This window comes from Esox lucius, chromosome 19, assembly GCF_011004845.1.
Source record: "Esox lucius isolate fEsoLuc1 chromosome 19, fEsoLuc1.pri, whole genome shotgun sequence".
NCBI classification, from domain to species: Eukaryota; Metazoa; Chordata; class Actinopteri; order Esociformes; family Esocidae; genus Esox; species Esox lucius.
In genome coordinates, this window is record NC_047587.1 from 29,522,692 (window position 1) to 29,540,370 (window position 17,679).

General features: G+C 41.6%; 1 protein-coding gene across 1 annotated transcript in view; it reads right to left on the bottom strand.

Annotated features, from left to right (window-relative positions):
• The window catches only part of LOC105018600 (cytosolic carboxypeptidase 4), a 150,405-nt gene that overhangs the window by 24,553 nt on the left and 108,173 nt on the right, over window positions 1-17,679 (bottom strand). Inside the window, exons 20-22 of the mRNA XM_034288062.1 lie at window positions 11,349-11,478; window positions 8,667-8,798; window positions 8,391-8,567 (exon numbers count right to left, since the gene is read on the bottom strand). Of these exons, the coding sequence (XP_034143953.1) occupies window positions 8,391-8,567; window positions 8,667-8,798; window positions 11,349-11,478 (439 nt within the window). The remainder of the gene's footprint in view (window positions 1-8,390; window positions 8,568-8,666; window positions 8,799-11,348; window positions 11,479-17,679) is intronic.

Consider the following 17,679-nt stretch of genomic DNA (forward strand, 5'->3'; position numbering starts at 1 on the left):
GACTGCATCAAGACAGAGAAACCCAGTGGCATAGTGGTGTAGTGTAACGAGAAATGTCTGCTGAGGAGGAGTGGAAGGGTATTCGATGAAGAGGTGTGTCTGGCCCCACCAAGTCTCCAACACACCCTTGGTGATGTATATCAGGGGTCCTGCATAACATTTGCTTCACTTAAGATCTGGAACACCAGGTGTGGGCCATCAGCCCCACCCTCCTGAGCTCATCTGGAGAGGTGTGAAACTCTGAGTAAACTGGAGTGTAACTAAATGCATATTGTGGACATCTATCTGTAGTGTTTGGGTTTTCCCTGTTCCCCATAAAGGGCAGAACAGGCTGATATGCTTCCTTGTACTGTACAGGTTATGGGTCAAACTTCACATGAACATTGTAGAAATTATTGTCCTTGTTGCATGTTGTTGCACAACTGGCAGCAACGCCCTGTCCATTTGATAATTTTGCATTGATTAAGTGGGACAGTTCCTGTCCTTTGTGTTCATTGTTCTTGCCAAGGTAAAGTAATGCTAATGACTATTTGGGGGAGTATTTTAGATGTCTGATTTTAGGATAAATAGCCAAGTCTCCAAAAAGTTATTTTAATTTGTCCTTGTTAAAGAGACCCCCCAACAGGTTGTGTTGTCGTCATTTTCAGGAGTCTACCTTTAAAAGAAGCTCCTAGCACACCTTTGTGCTATCGTGTCTGAAATACTTATGGTAAAAATTAGGAGACCATTAGGCTAGTTGGGAGGACATTGAATCGTGTTGGTGTGTAACTATGTTTTGTATTGTAAATGTATTATTTGATTGGAATACATTTTATTTCTTTGGAATATGGATTACTATGGCATTCCTTGTTAACCTCCATACTCAAGCTTGTAGGGCTCCTGGTAATTACACACACATAAGTAAGTCTAAGTGACCAGACTTGGAGTCCCTGAGTCCTGGAATTCTCGAAGCATTTTGGTTAGGCCCAGGAACATATGACATTCTAGTCATCCCTGAGTCGTTGGGCATAATGAACTTTCTGTTAGACCCAGGAACACACGCCATTTTACTGTATGGTTTGTGTTAAACGACCTACACCTTATGGGCGCTTATGATAACTGATATAGGCACATACATGTAAGTAAATTGAAGTGACCTGACTGATGGTCTCTGAGTTCTTGTCTTCTGGACTTGACTAATGAGGAGCATTGTGGATAATGTAGGCCAGAGCTTTCAGCATATCATGGTCATTGATGTTTGCGTATGTTTACAAAGGATATGGAGTCAGATTATTAGATATTAAATTATCAAGTAGGTCATAGATTCTAATTTTTGCACTAAATCCTTCTACCTGTCCACCCAGTAGCATTAGAAGGGGTTTACCTTTATTCCCCCCTACTACAGTGGTGAAGTGATTGATTCAGTGGAAAGGAAAAAACTAACATGTCTTCCAATTTGCAATTGTCCCAATTCCCATAGCCAGATTCTGGGACCAAAAAAATTAAGCACATATTTTGACAGGCTATCCTGTTGAAAACAAATCAAACAGAATCCCTTCATGTAATTAGCCCAGTCCAGGGATCCCCTTTGAATTATCCATATTGTTCTGTATATAGGAATTGAAGAGATTAGACATTTTAGCCAGAGGAAATTCAGGATACAAAAAGGACAAATCCAGGGAGGAATGAAGTGCAGAATATATGTGGACACTAACCAGGCTTCTATCCAACCATTTCATGCAGATAAATAACCTGACACTTAAAAACCTACAACATTTTACGACTGGCCTTATGGGAACAGCCAACGTGTCTGTAATATGTCCCACTGTTGACACAACAGAATAAGCAAAGACAGGGTACAATCATTTTCTGTCTGTATACAACAATTGTGGTCAAAGCCGATATATGTGCAAATACTGATACAAAAACCATCAATTCATTTTTGTTTGGAAGGCCTACAACCACCACGGCATGAAAAGCCATGTAGAGATTATAAGCATCGAATACATCATGATACAGTCAGAACGTCTTTCAAACCATTATGGTGGTTAAATATAGTGTACAAAGCTTAATTTCCACCAAATATAAAGTGTAGGCTATTTGGTTATGGTACATGGGAACTTAATGGCAATGGTGTTTTCTCTGTTTACTCTATCATACACACAGTCATATTGTACGGTAGTAAAAGGCACATTGTTATTTGTGCCGATTTCATTTCTATTCACATGAAAATCTTTCCCCAATTTGAAGTTATTCAAGCTGATTTTCTGTGAAATAGTCTTATCGGTAGAATAAAAGTGGACCTAATCTGTCTCGGAGTGCAGAAAAAATCCTGGCAGTGCTAACTCAATGGTGAGTTGCTCCCGACAATGACCCAGTCTCTGATTCCAAGACTGTCAGAGGATAATTAAGCTTCTAGTCCTTGACGAATCCCACAGCCAATCCCACGTTTCACACAACCTGCTAATTGGCATGAATTAACAGTGAACTGAGGTCATTTCTTCACTGACTGCTCAGGCAACACATTAAAGAGCAGAGAGAGAGAGAGAGGGGGCCCACTTGAATTCACTTTGCAGTCTAATGGTCTGCCAGACTTCTGACATGGCCTGACGATATTAGTACAGACTTTTTAATCAAGAAACATTCAGGCTTTTGCCCAGCCCTAAAGTACATGTAGCAAACATCTGGCCCACCACCTGCTCGCTAGGCCATCCTAATGAAAAGGCAGATTTTCTCATCCATTACATTATATCCCCCCGAATTCCACTTCTGATCAAAGAACCAACACGGCAACCGCCAGTGAGTTCTACTCTAGCCAGCTGGACTCAGTCTTCTAAGTAATTGACTGTGCTATAGAGAACATAAAGTAAAAACTATGAATGGCTTCAAATTACTCTCATTGCTGTCAGAATTAGCTTGCATTACTCTACAGAGATGGTTCCATCGCTGATAGAAGTTTTAATCTCATTGAAATCAGGAATTATGCCATAAAGGTAATTTAACATGGATGTTTCGGGAGGATAAAACAGAGTACTTAATTCAAATTGTAATGACCAACCTAGTATTGCTGATATACTGTACATAATCCTCATGATATACTGATATACTCTGAAAGTGACCTTTCCTGTACTCAACTCTATATCTTCATGCTCACTATGAATTCACTCCGCTACGGAATAGCCTGTACCACATCTCAATAAAAAGTGCAACGGAAAGTTATAGCATAATGTACAGTAAGACATTACCACCAAGGTCATGATGAACTGTGGGCATAAATGGACCCATGGAACTCATCACGAAAGAGGAAGGTATTCTGGCAATATGCCTAACCATCCACTTTGCCTCTGCAGCCCAACTGAATGTCTCTTATTTGTGATGGTGTGAACATTACTGGATGTATAATGTGTTCAGCAAGGTTGTTTAGCCAAACTGATGGATCATAAGGCGGATCTTCAGTACTTACTAATAGGCAAATGCTGTTTAAAGAGGGTATGAAAAGGCCAAATGAAAGAGGATGATATGTGGCTTTCTATTATGTTTATGTGAAAGAAGCATCTTAACAACAATAAAACATTATTCAGCTTGGAAGGAAAGGCAGGCAAAATGAGGGAAATCCCCAGGGAGACGCGGGATGGTGGCTTTTAAAACATGATTACAAACCACATGTGACCCAATCAGCGGTGCAATAAATGATCATGACCTAATGCAGGCTGTAATGAGGAGACAGAGAGCGGGGAGGCTTCTCCGCCATTAGCAGCATTACAAAACAGGTAGGGGAGGTAGAGAGATACGGTTGGGGCATAAGTATTGGCACCCTTGCAGTTCATTCAAACAATGCACCGTCTCTTCCAGAAAACTGTTGAAATACAAACAGCTTTTGATATTCACAAATTTATTTCTTATGTTTGTTGAACTAAACAATTTATCAAAAATAATTTACTACATTTTAATTTATTCTTCAAATATATCCTATAATGGCCCAGACATAATTATCGGCACCTCATACATTATAAATAATTAGATTTCGAGCAGGTGATTCTCCTTAACTTTATAAATTAACTTACCATAGGCGAGTTGCAGGTGCCCGTAACATGAAAATCAATCATTCAACCAGTTTGAATAGTGTAAAGGAATCATTCTCCTGCTTTCCCAAATAATGGAGGAGGTTCAGTAATACTTTTTGGGGTTGCTTTGCTGCCTCTGGCACTGCATGCTTTGAACGTGTGAATGGCATCATGAAATCAGGAGAATACCTAGGCCCGGTTTCCCAATAACCTGGCACTAAGGACGGTTCAACGATGCACGTAGCCTTAAAACTGACTTGTTACGATGGACTTACATCTGTTTCCCAAACCATCATGTACGTTGCTCTTTGTTAAGTGCTTCGTAAGTATCACGTTACAGACGTTTGGAATGGAATTAGGCCATGTTTGGGGTTTGGAATGGAATTAGGTCATGAATACGTTTTAAAATATAGCTTATTGCATTTTGATTGAGCTTGATTACTTATTAGAAGCATATAATATCGCTGGCTTCCAAGAGGCCTTAAGCAACATTAAAGGAACTGCAGGAATTTCTGGCAAGTACTGGCTGTGTGCTACATGTGACAACAATATCCCGTATTCTTCATATGAATGGGCTATGGGGTAGGGTGGCAAGTTGGAAGCCTTTCCTTACAACAAAAAAACATACAAGCCCGGCTGAAGTTTGCAAAAACAAACAATATGTCCCCCAAAAGCACGTGAGAAAATGTGTTATGGTCTGATGAAACCAAGGTTGAACTTTTTGGCCATAATTCCAAAAGGTATGTTTGGCGCAAAAACAACATTGCAAATTGCCCAAAGAACACCATACCCACAGTGAAGCATGGTGGTGGCAGCATCATGCTTTGGGGCTGTTTTTCTTCAGCTGGACCTGGAGCCTTAGTCCGGGTGGAGGGAATACAAATACCAGGCAATTTTGGCACAAAACCTTCAGGCGTCCATTAGACAGCTGAAGATGAAGAGGAAGTTCACCTTTCAGCATGACAACGACCAAAAACACACATCCAAATCCACAAAAGCATGGCTTCACCAGAAGAAGATTAACGTTTTGGAATGGCCCAGACCTGAATCCAATTGAACATCTGTGGGGTGATCTGAAGAGGGCTGTGCACAGGAGATGTCCTCATAATCTGACATATTTGGAGAAGAGTGGGCAAATATTGCCACGTCAAGATGTGCCATGCTAATAAACTCTTACCCAAAAAGACTACTGTAATAAAATCTAAAGATGCTTCAACAAAGTATTAGTTTAAAGGTGTGCACATTTATGCAACCAGGTTATTGTAAGTTTTTAATTTAAAATTTTTCCCCCTCAAAGATTTCAGTTTGTTTTTCAATTGAATTGTTCACGGTATAGGTCACATTGAAGGTGAAAGAAGTTATGACATGAATTATCTTTATTGCATTCTTTTACATCCCAAAAACCTGGCATTTTAACAGGGGTGTGTAGACTTTTTAGATCCATTGTATATTGAGGGCCGTGGTCGCAAGTCTGCTGCTCAGATCTGTAATTACGTTTTGCTAGCTTTTACATTTAGTTTGTGCTTGCTTGCAATATTTAACAAGCTTGTACAATGAAGTTTGAACACATTTTACAAACTTGCAATTTTATAACCAAACATTTGACCAAGTTTGGTCAAATGTTTGGTTATAAAATTGTGAACATCAAGCACATTTTATTTTGAAATGTACAATAAAAGCCTATACTGCAATAAAGGTTTTTGCTGTGAGGCTAAAATGCACATGTGGATCAGTCTTTGTGCGCTCTCTGAATTTTGACGTTTACGATGTGGACAAGTTCTGTATTCCGAGGTTTGTAAGTGAAAATTCATTCTGCAAGAAAGAGAGGGGTGGGTCTTTTACTAGGTCGTCGAAATGTGCATTTCTACAACCAATACCATTGGACAGATAAGTCCAAGAGCAGTACACTGCTTTTGTTTGTGCTGTTATTTTCTGACTGAGCTACATAAGTATATTCAATGATTTATTTACAGTGGGGAGAACAAGTATTTCATACACTGCCGATTTTGCAGGTTTTCTTACTTACAAAGCATGTAGAGGTCTGTCATTTTTATCATAGGTACACTTCAACTGTGAGAGATGGGGCCCGGAATTCTTACTGGTTGGTAGGTGATCAAATACTTATATCATGCAATAAAATGCTAATTCATTACTTGAAAATCATACAATGTGATTTTCTGGATTTTTGTTTTAGATTCTGTCACTCACAGTTGAAGAGTATCTATGATAAAAAATTACAGACTTCTACAAATACTTGTTCTCCCTACTGTAAATAAATGATCGAAAATACTTATTCATGTCATATATTTTGCTAAAATATTTACCTTGTTGTGTCTTATTCCTAGTATAATATTAATATAAACCTTGTTGTGTCATAAATTTTATATTGTCTTAACACTAACTGTTCGGAATCACTCCTCGCATGTTCAGGGAGGCGCTATTTCACAAGAACAAAAAGTTAAGATCGGGAGGGAGGCGCTATTTTCACAAGAAGTAAAGTGCCTGTTAAGATCGGTTAAGATGAACTGACGAGTGGTCCGGATCACTCATTAATTAACGAGCGATGATACATGCCACTTAAGTAATGATGCTTTCGGGGAAACACACGGCTAAAATAACGAGGCACTTACGCGCATCTTATGATCATCTTAGTGCTTTGGAAAACCGGGCCCTGGGCATTTTTGAGCACCATGTCAAACCCAGTGTCAGAAAGATGAGTCTCTGTGTAAGGTCATGTGTCTTCCAGCAGGATAATGACCCCAAACACACTTCAAATCTGGGAGAACTGGAGTGGTTTGCATATGAAAGCACCTTTTGCATCTTTTTTTATTAGAGCTTGGATGTTATACCACACATGATCAAAATTGATCAAACCGAGCACTTACATTTCATAGGACATTTGTTGATATTATATATACCTAAATGAATAAATAAATAATGTTTTGGGCCCTAGAGAAATGCAATGTCATAAATCAAAGTAGTATGCTAATATTATAATTTTTTTGTACATGACAACATATCTAGAACGCTCAAAGTAGTATCAATTTGAAGGGAGTCAAATGGCTGTGGTACACTTTACAACATTGTACAACATTTTAGAGTACCAGAAGCGCACGGCAATTGGGGTTCTCTACCCCTCAGATTCATATATGGAACAATGTCGTCTCAAGAGATTTGATGCCGCTTGAGAAGATACAGTTAGTTATATGAATGAGTGCTCTTCTCATCCAGACACAATTTCTACTCTACTGTTATATCTCAAAGGAGGTGTAAGCCACTGAGTCACAGGGAGGCAAAAACCTGACTGTCTACAACCAGTACGACCGCTGAGGAATACAACGCATACGCGCATCGTGAAAAGCTAAGCTTCTCCGTCTATTAAGCAGAAGGAACTCACAGTTAAAAAAGGAAACCTCTAAATCTTCCATGAATTACTATCTACCAGGGTAATGTGATTTAGACAGTAACTTCATATAAATACCTTGGAATCTTAATTGATGATGCCTTCAAACTTGCAAAAAAACCTACGTTTAACTTAAGTTTAAGATTTTATTTTAGGAACAAGGCTTGTTTCTCTTTTAAAGTCAGAAAAAAACGTATTTTAGGAACCTTTATGCCTATACTGGACTATGGTGATATTTTATATATGAATGCCTCTGCTCAGTGTTTGAGATCTATTGACACCCTTTATCATGGAGAATTGAGATTTATCTTAAACTGTCAGGCACTTACACACCATTGCACTTTATATGCTGGAGTTGGATGGTCTTCCCTAGCATCCCGTAGACTTAGCCACCTTTGTTTCCAAAGCCATATTGGGTTTATTGCCCTTGTATTTATGTTCATTTATCCGTTAAAATGTGGTGAATACTGTCTCCGCTCACAGGATGTTATTTTACTTACTGTGCAAACGGTCAGAACACATTCTGGGAAACGTGCCTTCATGTACTCTGCTCCATCAGCTTGGAACACCTTTCAAAATCCTTTTAAACTAGATGATCTTGTCTCTCTAAGCATTGATGATGGACTTGGAATCAGATTCCCCTTACTTGTCAATGTTTTTAATTATGTTCTGTCAACATCTGCTGAATAATGGTGTAATTGTCTTATGGTTGTATTGATTATACTTGTACTTATATTTATTGTATTGTATTCTGAAACATTTTATGTTACAACTTATGGCTGCCTATTCTTGGCCAGGACGCTTTTGGAAAAGAGATTTTGAATCTCAATGAGCCTATCCTGGTTAAATAAAATAATAAATTACAAAAAAAAAAGTAGGGAATCAAAGTGAACGGGCACCAGCACTGATTGAAAAATCCCACTGAAGAGTGATGCGCGCCTGACCTTAAGGACCCCCTGGTCGCAGCCGTTGTAGGTGCTCTCCATAGTGTAGCTCCGAAGCACCCCCATCTCCCTCCACACCACCACCCGGGCCGTAGCCTCTCGGGACTTCTCCACCAGGTAGTTACAGCTGTTGAAGGAGAATGCCGGGGCTATGCGGTCCAGTGACTTAGGGATTGTCTGGGAGAAACAAGACAAAGAAAGGGCAGTTGAAATGGGTGACGCGTCGACATTCTTTCCAAACGGGAAGCCGACATCACGCCGTCGACTGATAGTCACCCTGTATCCCGGGTCTTCCTTCACAGTGGCAGTGTTGACCTTCGAACCTGACTGCCACAAGGTCTCTTTCACACTGCAGCCATACAGGAAGACATTCTTCTTCCGCGAGTGGCCGTGGTAATCACAGAACACCTGTGGAGGAAACGGGACACATGCTATAGGAGCAGAGGCAAAAGGTCTCTCTCTCCCTCTCATTTATATAAATACAAGCACATGTAAAACTGTGTCAAGTGAGACAAGCTTAATGTTAGACATGGGAAGGGAACCCAGCTGTGATGCTGACACTAGAGCACACGGTTCACGAATAGTATTACAATGACAAGGTTGTGAGTTACATTGTATGTGCTAACAATACACCAGCATTAGTAATGCAGTCGACTGTGTAGTCATGATGGGCATTAACTGCATTAATTAACGTAGAAGACACTTTGGTTTGCAACAATTACACAAAGAAGTCAATCACTACCAATCAATTACATTAGGCAATTGTTTTGTTTAATTAAAACACTGTTTCCTGCTCATAATTACGTTCAGGTACACTGGGTGATAATTATAATAATAAACCGTTAACAGTTCAATTGCTTGGAAAATCTAGTTAATTATTTCATGACACTGGTTGCCACAGAATTTGCTTCTCCATTTGAAGTTGACATTATTTTACCTCATACCCACGTGTTCTTTAAAGACCCCAATTTCAAACTTTTACTCAAATGAATATTTGTAATAACCAGTATATGTCCACAGCCTTCCAACCTGGAAAAGCCTCTTCTTAAAATTCTAAATTACATTTGGGGATTTGGGAAAAGAAAAGAATCATATTGTAAGTAATTATAGGCCTTGTTGAATAGAAAGCTGGGAACAATGAGCAGTTAGAGTCACAATTTTCCAACATAGACAACATTTTCCAACAAGAGATACATTTCGACCCACAGGTGGATGTGATTCTTCATGTTTATGCTGATGGGAGAAAAGTAATCATGGCACTTCATTTATTTTTCTTTCACATTAAGGTTGATGAAGTGCATAATTTCTTTTTTTACAATGTGTTAAGAAGGGTTCAACAACCTGGAAGTGGATGTTTCCCTGATGGTGGTGGTTGTTGGAGTTTAGAGATATCCGAGCCCAACAAAGCTGCTGTAAACCAGCTAAACCTCAGAGAACAGCACAACATTTTGTGGAGGGATGATATTAAACAAAGGAGAATTTACATCAAAAAACTGTGTGAGCATAGTGTCTCGAAAGGTTCTGTTTTTGTGTGTGTGTGTGGGGGGGTTGCAGAGGATAGAGCTACAGTGGATATAAAAAGTCTACACACCTCTGTTAAAATGCCAGGTTCTTGTGATGTAAAAGAATGAGACAAAGATAAATCATGTCATAACTTTTTCCACCTTTAATGTGACCTATAACGTGAACAATTCAATTAAAAAACAAACTGAAATATTTGAGGGAAAAAAAATATGAATAACCTCACAATAACCTGGTTGCATAAGTGTGCACACCCTTAAACTACTTTTTTTAAGCACCTTTTGATTTTATTACAGTACTCATTCTTTTTGGGTAGGAGTGTATTAGCATGGCACTCCTTGACGTGGCAATATTTGCCCACTCTTCTTTACAAAAGCACTTGATGTCTGTCAGATTGCGAAGACATCTCCTATGCACAGCCCTCTTCAGATCAGGTTTGGGCTCTGGCTGGGCCATTCCAAAACGTTAATCTTCTTCTGGTGAAGCCATGCTTTTGTGGATTTGGATGTGTGCTTTTGGGTCGTTGTCGTGCTGAAAAGTGAACTTCATCTTCAGCTTTCCACCGGACGCCGGAAGGTTTTGTGCCAAAATTGCCTGGTATTTGGAACTGTTCAAAATTCCCTCCACCCTAACTAAGGCCCTGGTTCCAGCTGAAAAAAACAGCCCCAAAGCATGATGCTGCCACCACCATGCTTCACTGTGGGCATGGTGTCCTTTGGGTGATGTGCAGTGTTGTTTTTGCGCCAAACATACCTTTTGGAATTATGGCCAAAAAGTTCAACCTTGGTTTAATCAGACCATAACACATTTGCCCTGAGATACAGCAAAGAAAATCCTACTAGAACAGCTGAACTTTATTTGTGATTAATCAGAGTCACTTTAAATGATGGCAAGGGTGTAATGGTTCTATTTAACATGAGTTTGAATGTGATTGGTTAATTCTGAACACAGCCACATCACCAGTTATAAGAGGGTGTGCATACTTATGCAACCAGGTTATTGTAAGGTTTTTATTTTTCATTTTTCCCTCTCGAAAAATTCTGCTTGTTTTTCAATTGAATTGTTCACATTATAGGTCACATTAAAAGTGAAAAAAGTTCCGACTTATTCTTTTACATCACAAAAACCTGGCATTTTAACAGGGTTGTGTAGTCTATCAACTAGATCTACAGACATATTATGATTCCAACATAATACAAACTTGCAGTATACTTAAGTTAAGAAAAGGCTTCTGAAGTTTGTAATTTCCAACTTTTAATGTCTGACTTGGTTTGCCGTAACAAAAGACAGTATCAACCACTACAAAAAAAGTCCAGGAATTATAACGCATATTACAATACAAATGTCCTGTTGCTGCAGGAAACTGTCTGAAACTAAGATTAAATATCTGCATTCTATTGTAGTTATGGTGTGCAGAGCTGACAGGTGATGTCTCACCAGTGGCGTCCTGCCAATGCTGCTGAGGTAGTAGAGGAAGCCCTTGGCATGGTAGATGGTGGGGCTAAGGACAGAATCAGGCTTCAACCACTGTCTGTTGAGGTCCTCACCGTTTAGAGAGCAGCGATGACTGTTAACAACAGAACAGAGACATGCACTGTTTCAGACCAATAGGTAAGCTCCCCAAAACACCTGATTGTTCACCAACAGGCCAGGTTAGGTCTGAACAAAGGTGTAGAACTACTGTGGCCCTGTAGATTGAGCTTTCAATTTAAAGAGGGAGTAATAAGTCAAAATAATAACGCCACCTCCCTGCTCCTGTTTAAATCCGACAGTTTGACGAATCAGTGTGAAATTCATCAATATGACCATCAATGATATTGAAATGATTTGAATGAGTTTGAGTTTTAACCATGTTTTGAGTTTGTGAATTATTTAAATGTTTTAAAAACATTGGTTTAAGACAAGCTGATGTTTGAGGTTCTGATAAAACTAATATAATGGCATTCACAGATAAATGTAATACATGGAGGTCTGGAAATGTTAACAACTCCAGATTGGCCCTTTAATCAAACCCACATTGCAATATTTAAGCAGTGGCTCAATTTATCAAAAAACCTCACAGACTGGTCTACTACCAGGTGTGCTTTCCCTTTTCTGAATAACTCAAGATGATTTGAATTCCACATCCCCATGGATTGAACTGGGATCAAATGTTTACCATGCATAATAAAGATGCATAAACTTGATAAAATGTTTTTTGTTTATTATGTAGTAAATACACTACTATATCTGGTCCTTTTATGTTGCCTAGAACACTGACGATTAAGTAAAGTTGGAGACATTGATTCAGCTCTAATTAAAGTTAAGTAAACCTACAGACTGTACACATAAAGCATAAACAGAAGCAGCAGCTTCAGGAAAAACTTCAGGCGGACCAAAATCTCTAAAATGTCTTCTCCTCCTGCCATTATAGTACTGGAAGCAATTGCCCAATATGGCCATCAACATATCCTCTGAAGATAGAGTAGAGTTTCACTAGGCCAAAACAATGGGATCGATTTCTTAATGTTTGCTTTGTTAACCAAACAGAGTGAAACATAGGTTACATTTCTTTTTAAAACATGTTTTAAAGCTATACATAATGTGATATTGCTTTATATGAAAGCAGCGTTTTGGTATGTATTATATGTCATAATTAATGGAGCTAATCTCTAATTTGCTACCAGTTAGCAGAAGTACACCAACAATAGTCAACATTCAACTCTCCCCTTATAGCAGTACTTACTTTAAATTTTGGTCAACAATCTTACAAAAGCTGTTAAAACAATATCAAAAATATAAAAAAGCTATTTAGATGGCACAAAGGTGTTTCGGGAATATGGGGTCCTGGGTCCTTTGCTAAGGGCTGTTAGGTCCCTGTACGACCGAAGCAGGAGCTTGGTCCGCATTGCCGGCAGTAAGTCAGACTTGTTCCCGGTGCATGTTGGACTCTGGCAGGGCTGCCCTTTGTCGCCGTTTCTGTTCGTAATTTTTATGGACAGAATTTCTAGGCGCAGCCAGGGGCCGGAGGGTGTCAGGTTTGGGGACCACACGATTTTGTCTCTGCTCTTTGCGGATGATGTTGTCGTGTTGGCCCAGCTCTCGATTTACCGGTCAATCTATGTTCCTACTCTTACCTATGGTCATGAGCTTTGGGTCATGACCGAAAGGACAAGATCCCGGATACAGGCGGCCGAAATGAGCTTTCTCCGCAGGGTGGCTGGGCGATCCCTTAGAGGTAGGGTGAGAAGCTTGGTCACCCGAGAGGAGCTCAGAGTAGAGCCGCTGCTCCTCCACATCGAGAGGGGTCAGCTGAGGTGGCTTGGGCATCTGTTTCGGATGCCTCTGGAACGCCTTCCTGGGAAGGTGTTCCGGTCCCGTCCCACCGGGAGGAGACCCCGGGGAAGACCTAGGACAAGCTGGAGGGACTATGTCTTCCGGCTGGCCTGGGAACGCCTCGGTGTCCCCCCGGAAGAGCTGGAGGAAGTGTCTGGGGAGAGGGAAGTCTGGGCATCCCTGCTTAGACTGCTGCCCCCGCGACCCGGCCCCGGATAAGCGGAAGATGATGGATGGATGGAAAGATTCTTTACACTGTTCACTGTTTTTTTATTTATTTGAACAGAAATTGAGTGACAACAAATTTTAGCAATGAGGAAATGACAGAAGGGCTTTGCTTGCCTCCGCCTGCCACTGTTAGCTTGAGGAGAAATGATCACTGCGATATCTGAAATGAATCCCTCCCTCAACTACTCCACCCTCCGCCCGTCATTTGCAAGTTCACCAACTCCTACGCCATTTGCACAACTGTCACAATTATCAACAAAGCCAAAATGATCACGGGTGTTTGGGCTAATTAGACCCTCCAGTGGCCCCTTCCAGCAAGTGTGCAACATTGTAGCTGGAAAAAAAGGGAAGTGGAATCCCATAAGGCACCATGTTATTTTTGAGCTTGTGCTGTTTCCCACAAAATAATAGATAGACGTTCCTAATTATATGAGACATGCATTTGTTTATTTCTTATTTGGAGGCCTGACACATACACAAAACTAAATACCTCCAAAATGAATTGTTAATTATTAATGAGGTACATTTATATTAATACAATTGTATTTAAATTTCATTGCCATTTTGTTCATTATAAGTGGACTATGAATTGCATAAATCAAGTCACATTTGTGTCCTGAAGTTGATGCGTTTTTTAAATCCCTAACCACTTGACGGAAGTCACCCACAGAGTTTTGTCGGCAACACATGACCGTGGAGGGCACTCTGAGCAAGGGCCTGAGAGTAGTGGCTGTTTTGAGATTCACGGCATGTGTCATAGTGACATCGATGGAGGAGTAGGAGGGTGTTGCTCTTCCATTTGACCTTCTGTTGACAAAAGAAATACAGCATTTTAGAATGCTCTTTTGTATGTACCCAAACTCCTTTCTTGGTGAATAAATGTTGTGAAACTCTATCTTTCCGCTGTTACTGCAGATACATCATTAACAGTTTATGATATTATAATGCAAAAATTCTACATTTGCCTCTTCAAAACCTGTCAAACATAAAATTGACTGCCGAGGCCAATGGGGAGCAAATGTACTGAGTTGACACCACAGACTGGTACATAGACAACGACAACAATGCCATCAACAAACACACTGACAGGGTCACATCCAACAGCAGCGAGCAAACCTTTGGCTGGTCTTTACTGTAGCTTTTTCTGTATTTGTGCATACATTACACCCAAAGGGTTATCAGATCTTAAAAAACTAAAGTAAACACGATTCAACAAACACAACAACAACTGTAATTTGTATTTCTTTTTTGAGCCAAGCAATCCAACTCTCAGTTTCTTTGCTTGGCAAAAATTATTTGAACTGCAAGATTGATCAGCTCAAGAGTATACTCTAGAGTATCAATATAGTTAAATGTTTTGTGTTTTGTCTCAGGGTCTTGGCAGGAAATGAACATCAAACATTTAACTGTACAAACACACTGGATGCATTTGCCATTTTGTGGGGGTTGTAAGAAAATCAAAACACTACTGCAATTTCATCTTATCATGACAGGACAGTAAAAAGCAGAGGCTAGAAAAACAGTAATTTAGATGAACACAGTTATGAAGTGAAAGACAGTCACGTGGAGGGAGACAAGTCACGTGGAGGGAGACAAGTCACGTGGAGGGAGACAGTCACGTGGAGGGAGACAGTCACGTAGAGGGAGACAGTCACGTGGAGGGAGACTAGTCACATGGAAGGAGACAGTCACGTGGAGGGAGACAGTCACGTGGAGGGAGACAGTCACGTGGAGGGAGACAAGTCACGTGGAGGGAGACAAGTCACATGGAGGGAGACAAGTCACGTGGAGGGAGACAAGTCACGTAGAGGGAGACAAGTCACGTGGAGGGAGACAAGTCACGTGGAGGGAGACAAGTCACGTAGAGGGAGACAAGTCACGTGGAGGGAGACAAGTCACGTGGAGGGAGACAAGTCACGTGGAGGGAGACAAGTCACGCGGAGGGAGACAGTCACGTGGAGGGAGACAGTCACGTGGAGGGAGACAGTCACGTGGAGGGAGACAGTCACGTGGAGGGAGACAGTCATGTAGAGGGAGACAAGTCACGTGGAGGGAGACAAGTTATGTGGAGGGAGACAAGTTATGTGGAGGGAGACAAGTCACGTGGAGGGAGACAAGTCACGTGGAGGGAGACAAGTCACGTGGAGGGAGACAAGTCACGTGGAGGGAGACAAGTCACGCGGAGGGAGACAGTCACGTGGAGGGAGACAGTCACGTGGAGGGAGACAGTCACGTGGAGGGAGACAGTCACGTGGAGGGAGACAGTCATGTAGAGGGAGACAAGTCACGTGGAGGGAGACAAGTTATGTGGAGGGAGACAAGTTATGTGGAGGGAGACAAGTCACATGGAGGGAGACAGTCATGTGGAGGGAGACAAGTCACATGGAGGGAGACAAGTCACATGGAGGGAGACAAGTCACGTGGAGGGAGACAGTCACGTGGAGGGAGACAAGTCACATGGAGGGAGACAAGTCACGTGGAGGGAGACAGTCACGTGGAGGGAGACAAGTCACGTGGAGGGAGACAAGTCACGTGGAGGGAGACAAGTCATGTGGAGCAGTGGTATTCAAATCTGAAGTGGAACTGGCTTTGAGGGCCCCATTTACTAATACCAAGTGATGTATAGAAACATTGGGAGACAGGCATGTAAAGGGAGACAGGTGTGTAGAGGGAGACAGGTGTGTAGAGAGAGACAGGTGTGTAGAGAGAGACAGGTGTGTAGAGAGAGACAGGTGTGTAGAGGGAAACAGGTGTGTAGAGGGAAACAGGTGTGTAGAGGGAGACAGGTGGGTAAATGGAGACAGGTATGTAGAGGGAGACAGACGGATAAAGGGAGACAGGTGTGTAGAAGGAAACATGTATGTAGAGGGAGACAGGTGTGTAAAGGGAGACAGGCATGTAGAAGCAAACAGGTGTGTAGAGGGAGACAAGTGTGTAGAAGGAAACAGGTGTGTAGAAGGAAACAGGTGTGTAGAGGGAGACAGGTGTGTAGGGGGAGACAGGTATGTAGAAGGAAACGTATGTAGAGGGAGACAGGGGTGTAGAGGGAGACAGGCGTGTAGAAGGAAACAGGTGCGTAGAAGGAAACAGGTGTGTAGAGGGAGACAGGTATGTAGAAGGAAACATATGTAGAGGGAGACAGGTGTGTAAAGGGAGACAGGCGTGTAGAAGGAAACAGGTGTGTAGAAGGAAACAGGTGTGTAGAGGGAGACAGGTGGGTAAAGGGAGACAGGTATGTAGAGGGAGACAGACGGATAAAGGGAGACAGGTGTGTAGAAGGAAACGTATGTAGAGGGAGACAGGTGTGTAAAGGGAGACAGGTATGTAGAGGGAGACAGACGGGTAGAGGGAGACAGACGGGTAGAGGGAGACAGACGGTTAGAGGGAGACAGGTGTGTAGAGGGAGACTGGTGTGTAGATGGAGACTGGTGTGTAGAAGCAAACAGGTGTGTAGAGGGAGACAAGTGTGTAGAAGGAAACAGGTGTGTAGAAGGAAACAGGTGTGTAGAGGGAGACAGGTGTGTAGGGGGAGACAGGTATGTAGAAGGAAACGTATGTAGAGGGAGACAGGGGTGTAGAGGGAGACAGGCGTGTAGAAGGAAACAGGTGTGTAGAAGGAAACAGGTGTGTAGAGGGAGACAGGTATGTAGAAGGAAACATATGTAGAGGGAGACAGGTGTGTAAAGGGAGACAGGCGTGTAGAAGGAAACAGGTGTGTAGAAGGAAACAGGTGTGTAGAGGGAGACAGGTGGGTAAAGGGAGACAGGTATGTAGAGGGAGACAGACGGATAAAGGGAGACAGGTGTGTAGAAGGAAACATGTATGTAGAGGGAGACAGGTGTGTAAAGGGAGACAGGTATGTAGAGGGAGACAGACGGGTAGAGGGAGACAGACGGGTAGAGGGAGACAGGTGTGTAGAGGGAGACAGACGGTTAGAGGGAGACAGGTGTGTAGAGGGAGACTGGTGTGTAGATGGAGACTGGTGTGTAGATGGAGACTGGTGTGTAGATGGAGATTGGTGTGTAGAGGGAGACTGGTGTGTAGAGGGAGACTGGTGTGTAGAGGGAGACTGGTGTGTACGCTGGTCTACAGCAGACTCTGACATTTGTTACTGATTCTTTATTTTTATAATTAAATTCAATGTGCAAATTTCTTCTTTACCAAACTTCTTTACCAAATACATGTTGTGAGTTTATTTGCTGGATTACTGTAGTAAGAAGAATGC